Consider the following 11,803-nt stretch of genomic DNA (forward strand, 5'->3'; position numbering starts at 1 on the left):
AATTTAAAAATTCTTAAAAATGCATTAATAGTTATATATGTGGGTTTGTATCGGATTCAATTTTTCAAAATAGGGTTTTGGTAAATCCATATTAAGGTATTAATATATTTTTAAATTACAGACCATAAAAGTAATTTGGAGACTACTAAAGATGGCTTTGATGCTAAAACATTGATACAATGGAAGCTTGGCTCCATCTCTCTCTTTATTTATAGGAATTTTCAACTCATGATCGTTTTAATGGAAACACTAATAATTAGAAACTTCCTTAACAATCCTTAAATTTCAAGTACTCAAATTTAAAAATATAATTGAATTTAATATAAATTCATATACAGTTTACTTTACCTTCATACTTTTTGACTAAACTCATATAATCCATCAATATATTTTTAAACTTTACGAAGTAATTCAAAAGTTAGTAATAAAAAATTTTCTGATGGTAAAACCATCTATCTATACACCGTGATAGAAAAATAATAGTTTTACATCCCAAATGAGATTTTGGCCATTTAATAAAAATAACGCAGATACATCAAAACGATGTTGATGGCCTACAAACAGGTAAATCATCTTCAGCAGTTGGTGCGACCCTTAAAATTGGATTCCGCTCGAAGAAATTCACAGGCTTAAGATCAAAGCTGGATGACACTGTCGGCATTATTGGAAAATCCTCTTGGCATGGTATGTGATGGAATCCTAGAGTGTACCATAACACAATGTCTCTGTTCTCAATTGGACGGTTTCTACGCATTCAATCATTAGAAACAAGTAGGTAATTCAATTAATAAATCTAAATTTGAAGTCAAAGTAAAACAAATAAAGTTTTGTTATCTATTATTTAATATGGGAAAGTTTCCATCTACATTCTAAAATTTGATAAAAATTCATTTACATGTTTGAAGTTTGAAAAATAATTACTTAACTTCAAAGGTTATGATAATTATCATTTACTATTTTAGAGTTGATTTTGGACTAAATTGATCTATAAAAAAGTATATTTACTCTTCTATGTCAAAGTAAAAATCGAAACTTTATTTTATTATTTTTAGTGATTAAAAAATGCATACTAAAAACATGTAATTTAGCTGTCTTTCAATTTGTATGGTTAGTCCTTATATAAAATGCAATACGACAAAATTGATTTTTGAAAGTAAAAAAATAAAAAATAAAAAAATTATTTTATTGTTTTTTTTATTCAACAATATATTAAAAAATGTCATTTTTTTTATTCTGCTTTTTATTATTTTCTTGATCAAATCTTTATTTTTTATTGTTAGTCACTGTACAAATGAAATCTCTAGTAAATGATATTTTTTAATATACATTATTATAAAGTAAATTAGAAAACAATAAATTAATATTTAGTTTGACATATAAGGGAAAAATAGAGATAGCATAAGTCAAATTAAGTGAAAAATCATCTCTAAAGGTGCTAAATTGATGATTTTTCAATTTTTGTATGTCTAAATATAATTTCACCAAACCTTAGAAAGGTAGATTAAAATTTCCTATATTTATGACATTTCAAGATCTAAGTGGACTATCCCTACTTGTTTAACCCTTTACAAATAAAATAAATATATATATATATATATATATATACACATACACATAACAATGTTAAGGAAATATATCGATAAGCTAATGCCTTTAAATTAATAAGTAATTAAATGAGATAAGTCTCCAACTCTAACATCATGATTTGTATTATTTTTTTAAAATAAAAACAAATTAGCAATAACATTAGAATCATCAAATTTGTCTATCAAATTTATACAAATTTTATATACCAAATAATGTGGTATTATTGGTTCATTTTCTATCAATTTAAGGCATAGTTTTTGTCATCTACTAATTTTATGCCACATAATTTGATAAATAATATTGGTGGGTGGACCTGGCATTACTGAGTTACGAAATTGTTCTATTCCAGGTTTAAAACAAGTAAACTAATGCTGTTTCTATTAAAATAATAATGCTGTATAAGTTCCAATTTTGTGGGTCTATACCTTTTCGACCATACAGCAAGTGTATCATCTCCTTTGCTCTGACACACAAAAAGCCCTCCGGCATATTGTTCAGTCCGATTGTAGGGAGTCACCCATATCTGTCACATTTAAAGCAAAATAATATCAATACTATATTTAGTAATCCAAATTTAGAAAAACCACCTTATATATATATATATATATATATTGGGATAACCAATATAGGAATGACCATTAATAGTAAGCAAACCCAAAAGGAAAAGCCCAAAAAAATCTCCCTTCCCAATGTAACATTTGTCAAAATAAAAACAAAAAGCAAAAGCAAAATGATAAGGTTCATGCAAACTTAGGGCCAAACAAAAAAGCACCCACTACCTGGTTGTTTGTAAAAGCACTTCTTAATTGTGGAGGATCATAGAGATCAAGTAAACTGGCAGCAGTACCTCCAGGCACAAGCTTGTAACCTGATGGGTTTCCCAATCTAGACCGTCGATCTGGATTGATTACATGGAATTCTGAAGGATCATAAAGCTTAAGCTTAATTTTTGCATCATTTTCTGTCTTCGCTATATTTCTTTTAGCTTTCAAGTAACTTTTCCTTGGTGATTGGCCTTGCAAAGTGCTTTCTTTCACCATATCAACCTTAACAAATGAATTGTTAGGGCCATCTATGTCCATGTCAAGGTGGAAATTAATATAATGGTCATGAAGCACACCGATAACATTTTCTGATACAAGTGGACCGGATAGATCCTCTTGGTTATGTATACCATATACGTTCTCATAAGAAGTCCCTTTTACCATTAGCATTCCAGAGAGCCCAACCTGGCAAAATTAAAAAGACGAAATTTCAGTAAACATTTCAATATATATTTATAGTTCATAATGCAAATTAAATGATATTTTGAAAAAAGTTATTATTTGTATATTAACCTTTACTCGAATCAAACCATCGGTTTGAAATTCCCAATCGAAAATGTAGTCGTAGTTTCCCACTGATGCAGACATTCGAACCACGAGTGTAACCTTCCGTCTAGCTTCATTGATCTGTTCCGCAACTACTTAATCATATTTTGTTCGTCACTAATATTTTTAAATACTCTATTTTCTTTATATGTTGATTGTTTCTTTTTCATCAATATTTAAAAAATAATAATAATAATAATAATTTTACTCTTATCAAATTTATTTATTAAAATTTTGATAATCAATAAAATATTATTATTCAACTGAGTTTTTCTCCCATGATTATGTGGCATTGACTAATCTATTAACTTATAATATACTACCACATTATCATTTACTAAAACTTTGATAACCAAGTTTAGTAAATACAGCATTACTTTAAAAAAAATTATATTTGATTATTTACCTAAAAGTAATGTTATATTAACTTAAAAACTTTATTATAATTCTAAATCATATAATATGGCAGCTGATATAGTCATTTATTATTGAATATAAATTAATAGTATCATGGGAGATAAGAACCAATGAAATAATAACGATTCATTAACGAACAAATTTTGATTTATAAATTTGGTAAGTATAAAATTATCTCTAACTTAATTCTACAGTTACCTTAGGATCAGTTAGAATAACCTCTGTATGACGCCAACTGATATCACCAGAATTTCTTTCGAACACACAAATCATGTTGGGCTGGACATAGGGCTTTCCATCGGAGGCCACAAAAACCCCATCCATAAAGTACGAGTTTCCAGGACAGTCATTTAGTGGTACAAGTTTCGATGAACAAGCCCCAAGCCCAAACTCACCCGCATCCATATATGTCTTAAAGTACCAGCTATCGTCCGGGTCCATATATGGTACAAACAATTCGGAGGCAAACCCTTTGTACATCACACTCCTCGTCTCTCCGGTTTCAGAATCTCGAACCCTAGCTTGAGAAATCACCATACCAACTCGTTGGTCGGCCTTAAGGTGGAACTCCCAGTTAGCCCATTTCACTATGTGCTCATCTTCAACAATAAAATTTGGCCCATTGGACTTCTCACTTGATATTGATTTAAGTGGATCCTTTTCAGGTAGCTTGTCTTGGACCTGAAAACGGTAATCGGTGTTGTTACCTGGGGGAATTGGTATGTTCCGACCCGTATTAAAAATTTGAACAACCTGTTTGTTGTCTAAATCCACAGTAGCAGTTAAGCCTTCAATGGGCCTCATGTAGAAATTCGGAGTGTTTTCGCTGTAAAAACATTGGACTTTCATAACCCTCCTTCCTTCTTCACTAGGCCCATACCAACCAGCTGACAACCCAAGACAAACCAAATCCGACAACCCAACACCTCGTTCAAGCACCGACTTGTTGAATTGGGCATTAGAAAGTGCAACGTTCACTGCCATATTCATATCCTCCATAGTTATCTGCGGATAACCCGAACCCGTATTGATAGCATGATCAGTCACCCGGTTCAAATCCAAGTCAACGGATATCACGTGAGACTTACCATCTGATAAAACAATGACACGTGCCTTTCTAGGAGGAAATGGATGACCTCTTTTCGACCCTAAAACCCGAGACTTATCCGGTTCTTCAAGTGTGAGTGAGTGAATTGTAGGAGAAAAGGAAAAGAAAGGAGAATATAATGACAAAATGGTACGAACCTTGTTGATTTCTTTTACAGTAAGTGGGTCTAGAGGGTGGTGGTAGTTCTCGGTTAAGTGGTTCTTGGATTGTTGAACCTTGGTCTTTGAAAGTGAGCCAAAAACTCGGTTTCTGGATCCAAGAATTCCTGGTTTGAGTAGTGGAAACCATGAATGAGAAAAGAGGATGAGAATTAAGAAAGAAATGAAGGAGAAATGGATACAAGAAACTTTGGCCATGGAGAATAATACTTCTTCTTGACGACTAAAACAGGAGGACTTTTTAAAAAGCCAAACTGCGGGCTGCTGATGTCATGTTATCAGAGCATCAAAATACAAAAATAAATTAAATAATGACCGTCCACGCATTACAAAGATAATTGGGGCCGGTAAACGGGCAAGTTTGTTTGTTTGTTTTTGTTGTTTTTATTTTCAAGTATAGTTTGTTTTTCCCAATTCCACTGTTGACAGCAGAACATATAATTTTTCTCTTTATCCTCTGCATCGTCACTGTCAAAGCAGATGGAAATGTTTATTTTATTTATTCATCAATAAATTGTATTTTATCTTCAATCCGATTGATTATTCATATGTAAAACGACATGCACCCATAGAAGTCTTTAAGTATGGGTATAATAATATCATTAACTCTTCTTAAATTTATCTTTTAAAAAAAAAAAAAAGTCTTTTTAAATTTAAAATAACATATCATTTGGTTCAACAAAAAAGAAAAAAAAAAAAATAAGATAACGTATCATTACTGCCTTTTGAATCCATATAAATTGTTTATATTTTTTCCCTCTAAAAACTGTAACTGAAAAAATTGATATTAATGGAAAAAAAAAAAAGAATTGAGAAATTTTCTATTTAAAAAAATATATATATATTTTCTTGAATTATCAAATCCCATTGTTTAAAGCACCACTTAGGATAAATATCTATTTTGAAGTTTATGTGGACCGCTGAGAGCCATATACTTGTTACCCGAAAAAATAAATAAAATAAATAAAATAAATAAAAAAGGAAGGGCAGCCACACACAATCTGATTCCTCAACAACGTCAATTCTTTTTTTTTTTTTTCGTTGTATTATCTCAATGCTTTTGAAAATATGTATATTTTCCTAACAAGCCAATCATATTTAGGCATTAATTCCAAGTAAGATATTATGTCTCTTCAATTGTCCATTCATCTTGATTATATATTTTTCATATTACATTATATTTTATTAACTTTTCATTTCATCCTAGAAATCTCTTTTCTTCTCATCTCTTAAGTATTTCACTGGACGTTGGGGAGTTTTAGTTCAACATCAACTTGAAATGATAAATAGATCCTAAGCAAAGGTAATTTTATAAATGATAGAGATGGCAGATGAATTAGGTTTATGAATTGATTTATACCAGTAGTGGATTGTGAAATATTTGTAATTACAAGAATTATTTTCAATGAATAGGATGTCAAAATTTTTGCATATTTCAGTTAGTATTTACTAATTGAGAATCTCAAAATAAATTTATTTGGCTTTAGCAAAAGAATAAGGTCAAATGGTGTTTTTACCATCCAATTTTGTTATTATAAGATTGTAGATAAGGTCAAGTTAGGTGGATAGTTTGAATGGTGATCTATCTTCAATGTAGAATTGTTCTGTGTGGAAATCTTTATGGAATTTGAATATTCATTCTAAAATTAGAAGCTTTATGTGGAAATTAGCAAGTGACATTCTTTCGGTTAGAGAAAATCTCCAATTTTGTGCTTGAGATGATGCTATTAAACCAACATGACCTTTTCATACATTCTTGTTGAATTCGGTTTTTGTGCATGAGAAAGAAATTAATTTAAAAAATAAAAATAATAAAATAATAAATAAAATATAAATAAAAAAAATAAAAAATAAAAAACATTGCTTATGAGAAAGGCAAAGTGTTTCCCACTTATTTGGGGCTTAAAGCTGGACCTTTTAAAAAAAATATATACTCTTTTTGCCAAATATGGTTTCTCATGTTTAAAAATCATTTTTTCTATGGATTATTTATAAAACAATATATTAAGAAAGTTAAATTTTGAATAGAATTCTAAACCTACACTAAGAAAGTCTTGATTTTTATCCATAAGGGATTTTAATTGGTTTTTTTTTATTAATAAGTTTAAAGTTAAAAAAAAATTACTTATTAATAAGGACTTAAAAATAAATTTTGGCATGGTGTAAAATATCTAGACCTACTGAATTTTATACGTCTAAAACTCTTTCAAAAGAAAAAGCCCAATGAAAATGAATTTCTATCAAGTCAAAATTAATGCATTTGAACCTAATAATTTTAAATGGATTCTGAAATCGAAAGTCCAATTAAGGTTGATTCAACTCAATTAATCTAAGTAAGGTTCAAAAGTTCAAGAACTCAAATCAAAATGGATTTTAAAACCTAATCAATCTAAAAATGGATTTCTTTTTTCTTTATCCAATTTTAATTGTTCCTGTAACCCTAGAAGCTACTAATTAGTTGGAAGTCCAAAAACTTTAAAACCTAATTTAATTAATAGCCTAAATAAATATTGGGCTACTAATTTAAAATTAACAATATAATATTAATTAGCTTAATTCACCACAATTAAAAGATCCACTTAAACTTTTTAGATTATTAATTAATTATTTTTCTATAGAGAATATCAAGTATATACCATAACAAAGTTGTATTAGTTAAAATGGGTTTTATAAATAGATTTTTAAAATAAATTAAATTCCTTAATAAAATCAAATAGACTTTTTTAATTTAATATTAATTGGCTTTCAACTATCAAAATCCATGGTTGCCAATTAAATTAATTTGTCATACAATTAAATCAAATGTTAAATAAATTAAACATCTAATTAATTATAAAAGACTGTTAATCTCTAAACATTTTAATAGTTCAATAAAATTGAAAGGATTATTGAATAACAATACAAGAAAGGGTTTCAAAATTAATAGTCAAGTCAAGACTATAAGCATTCAATAAATAAAAAGACAATCGTTTTCAAATAACAAACTATAAACTTATTACTTGGTATAAAACTCAGCGCAAATCAAGAGTTAATAGATAATAGATAGTTGTCTCCACCGAATCAAGAGTGGTCAAATAAATGCTAAAGGATATTTGTATATGATTAAAACTTTGAGGGATGCCAACCTAGTTGGATGTCACTTAATTCTTGTGATGTATAAGTTTTTTAGCCAAAAACTTAAAAAAAATTATTTCTTCAAAATTTTTGAAAATCAAATAACTTAAGCAAGTATTTTGGGGTTATAAAATTAATCAAATTCCAAAGCTACTAAAATTCTTCTTCTTCTTCTTCTTCTTCTTCTTCTTTTTTTAATGAACTACGATCAACTTGATGTTGTGAAAGATACGTTGGCAGCTAGTCCAACATTTGATACAGTTCAAATTCTAAATTCCAAATATCAAAGTTTCCAAATCCAAATTTCTAAAATTCTTGAATTAAATCCAAATTCTTAATTTTTTTTTTAAATAAACAACAAAAATCTTTTTAAGAACTGCAAGTGACTTGATCTCTTTAAAAGAGGTATGTTGCAAAATTTTTTCTTAACCATTTTCCCTAAAATATAACTGGAATCATAGGGTGTTGTTCCCTTATACCGAGAGATTTACTTGAATTATGATAATTTTAAACTCTTACACCCTTAATAAGGTATAGTCGAAATATTGATTTGTGAATGTTAAACTTTTTACAAACATGTTTTTGGCACTCTTGGTGGGACCCATTTTCCTTTCATCTCAATTTTGTCAAGTTTACCTTATATTGTTTATTTGATTGTCTTACAGATAAGATGACACCCAACATAGCAATATACTACTATCAGCTTTCAGCTCTAATAGTTGTCTAGAGGGCAACTATTAAGAAATGGGAATCAAGCTGCCTTTACTATTTCTAAGGTTCCCTTAAAAGTGGACCACTTAATACAATCGAAGTCTTGTTCAATAATGGACTACCCCAAGAATTCCATGACCAATGAAATTTTATTTATCTCCTAGGTTTTTAAGGGCAAGGCAACAAAAGGTTTGAAAAAGAGGTAGGCTAATTCTAACAAAAGGAGGTTGGTTAGGACAGTGAAGGCCGTAATTGGTGCTGCGGTTCAAACTGCTTTTGCATAGGTTGCAAGTATCTCAATTCCCATAAATGTAACAACCAGGACTCCTAAAAGAGGTTGGTTAGGGTTCAAATAGATAAAACTCATGTAGCCGCCAAGGTTGGCCTCCAACCCTCAACTTAGCTCATGATTAGTTCAATCCTAATTAGCTTCGTTACTATTAAATTCATCATGGTAACCTTTTGCGGAAAAGGGCAAAAATTTTCATTCCTTTTCAAAAAAGATAACCTCCACATTTCCAAGGATTTCTAGGAAATGTCTAGCATGCCCATTTGCCATTAAGGAGGGTTCCGGTTTATCCTGCTAGACAATATCAAAGAAGTTAAAGGGGATGCAAATTGCCTAACAGGAAGAAAAGCAGGCGAGATGACTTAAGTCCCTAAAGACTACCCCAAAACTTGATTTGGTTCCCAAAGCTAAAGGAATTGAAGTTATGATTATTAAGAAGAATTTGCTCCCTCAAACAATAATGGCATCTAATCTTAAAATTCTTAATATGAAGAAATGGGTTGACGCCTAAATGGAAGCAAGCAAATGGCTCTTCATGGCTGGATATGAATTTGCAAGGGATACTACTATAGATATGAAGACCTTAAGTGGTTCAAGACCATATGAAGGGCTTACAACATGTGTAAGGGCACAACATATGTAATTAATTCAAATCCCTAAATCATATAAAAGTGTTAGTTTGACCAACATTTCAAAAGAAGATAATCCACCTAAATGGGTATTGATAAATATCTCCAATCTTTTTGGTGAAGATCTTGAAGCGCATTTTTAGAATCAGGATTTTCTTAAGTGTCAGTTTTAGGAGTTAACTGAATGATGATCTTAAAACTGGAGCTGCAAATTTTGAAGAATAGCTACAAGAAATACTTTGAGAAATGCATGAAATGATGGAGGAAAAGGATGCTAGAATTGCAAAACTTTTAGTAAAACTAGCTAAACAGGCAAGCTTGCACTCACAAGATTCAAAGGATAAAGATAAAGCCCCAGCCTCAACCTCTCAAATTCCTCTAACTCAACCTGATTTAGAGGCTCTAATAGTATAAGGTATTTGAAAACACCAAGCTTCTATTAATCTTCTTCTGCTAAGGTATTTCAAGTTATGTATCGCATATTATTATCATATTTCTTTTTTTTAGTATTACTCGAAACCAAAATTTGAAAAGTTTGATGGTATTAATGGTTCTTCTCACAAGCATCTAGCTTATTTTGTATCAGCTTATGGAGAATCTATTCCATCAGATGCCTTGCTCATAAGGCAATTTGTGCAATCACTAAAAGGATTTACTTTTACTTGGTATACTCAATTGTCAGCGAGCTCCATAAACACTTATGATGACATGCAAGGCATTTTTAAAACAATCTATGAGTTTCAAGAAAAAAAAAATCACAATCATTGACTTGGTAAAGACTAAATAATGGCCACATGTAAAAGTTAATGATTTCATCACTATATGGAGAAATCGTATTGTCTGGAGAAGTTGATATGAATCTCAGTCAACTTGCTCCTAAATCCCTATTATATTAGCTCGGATCATAATTAATTTAAGGTTTTAATGGTTACCTTAACCCCTAATCAACTTGTGATTAGAAACCTTGGTATATGATGAAAACGCCACAATAGGTGATGGATGTCCTATTGATAAATCAAACTAAAACACTTGATTTCTATTAGGTGTTTTAGGTGCTCAAAGAGAACAAAGAGAATTCTTTCTCATAAATATTTTTCTGTATGAATAATGTACTGAATTTTATTGAGAAATTAGACCCTTAAATAGGCTTCAAAAACAAAATAAAAACCCTAAAGGATTAGGTCAAAACCGGCCAAGCATAGATAATTCCTAGTATGGTCGAATTTCAACTTCCTTTCCTAATTTAATTTGGATTAATTAATTCTTTTATGTTGAATAGAAACTAATTAATTTACAATTGAAATAATAAAATATCAAATTTCCTAAGTTAATTTTTTTCCAGCAGGCAATAAAATAAAAACCAAAATAAAAGATAGTTTCTTAAAACAAAAAGTCAAACTCAACTTAGGAAACTAGTTGACTAATTGAAAACTAAGCTGTCTTTATCCAATCACCAACTAGTTTAGGCTCCAAATCAGCTAAAACATGCCATGTAGGATGCCAAATAGAATTAATATTAATTCCCATACGTTTTCCCTTGATTGGAATAAATCAAACTTGCTATCAACAAAAGAAGTAAAAGCTAGCACCAAAATGACTATTTTCTGCCAAAAAGAAAACTTATGCTCACAAACTGAATTTGGATGCTTTTGTTTCTACCTTGATATGATTTCATGGCCTCTTAGTGATATCATTTGAGTTCATAAAGTGTTGAATCCATTCCTTACTGCCCGAGTTCCAAAAATATACCAAAACAGCTTGACGGGTCCATTTCTACCTCATAACTTGGATACACAATATGGGTTTTGGATCTTTCGATATTGTCATGCCCTCTTGAACTTGAATCACTTCTTGTATGAAGCTAATCAGGTTTTTCTCGAATCTCTTAACTTGTGCCCTCGTGACTGGTGATGCGAATACGTCCAAACCCGCAAAACCTACAACCCCGCTAGGGAGCTGACCCGATACAGATGAAGACTGGGCCGATCACTAGAGCTTAAGGTAAGAGGTTTAAGGACAACCTTGCTGCCTTTATCCAAGGGGCAATTCATTCTCAAAAGGGCTTGTCCATACCCAAAGATACAAGGCCTATTTTAAGCATACAAGTAGTGGAAGTTGATACGGAACCAGATAGCGATTTTTGTGCATTTATGGATTTCGGGCAGCGGGAAATGGGGTCAAATCTTCTTGATATCGGTAATAAGCCATGGGAAATGGTCAAGGCCAAAGCTAATCTGGTCATTTAGGTGGTGTTCGCATGAGAGAGAAATTGGTCGGGTTTTGATGTATTTTCCGCTGGCTTTTCTGTATTTTACTAAGTTGGCTCTTTCTCTTTCCTTCAAGCAAGGGCAACGTTTGGGAGTCCATAATAATCTTATTTGGCATCCTAAAAACCATATAGAAGCTGATTTGGAGCTCAA

At 30.7% G+C, this 11,803-nt stretch overlaps 1 protein-coding gene across 2 annotated transcripts; it reads right to left on the reverse strand.

Moving 5' to 3' along the window:
- Positions 1-335: 335 nt before the first annotated feature.
- On the reverse strand, positions 336-5,187 carry LOC107419477 (amine oxidase [copper-containing] gamma 1). 2 transcript variants are annotated; one of them, XM_016028251.4, is made up of 5 exons: positions 3,573-5,184; positions 2,925-3,038; positions 2,367-2,816; positions 2,013-2,110; positions 339-746 (listed from the first exon to the last, which is right to left on the reverse strand). In XM_016028251.4, exons 1-5 carry the CDS (start codon positions 4,836-4,838, stop codon positions 536-538), a joined length of 2,139 nt encoding a protein of 712 aa, XP_015883737.3. In that variant the 5' UTR covers positions 4,839-5,184; the 3' UTR covers positions 339-535. The 2 variants fall into 2 exon arrangements, with proteins under 2 accessions (XP_048319340.2, XP_015883737.3); XM_048463383.2 differs by lacking the exon at positions 2,925-3,038 and having other exon boundaries at positions 336-746; positions 3,573-5,187.
- Between the last annotated feature and the right edge of the window lie 6,616 nt (positions 5,188-11,803).

This window comes from Ziziphus jujuba, chromosome 6 (genome assembly GCF_031755915.1).
Source record: "Ziziphus jujuba cultivar Dongzao chromosome 6, ASM3175591v1".
Taxonomy (NCBI): domain Eukaryota; kingdom Viridiplantae; phylum Streptophyta; class Magnoliopsida; order Rosales; family Rhamnaceae; genus Ziziphus; species Ziziphus jujuba.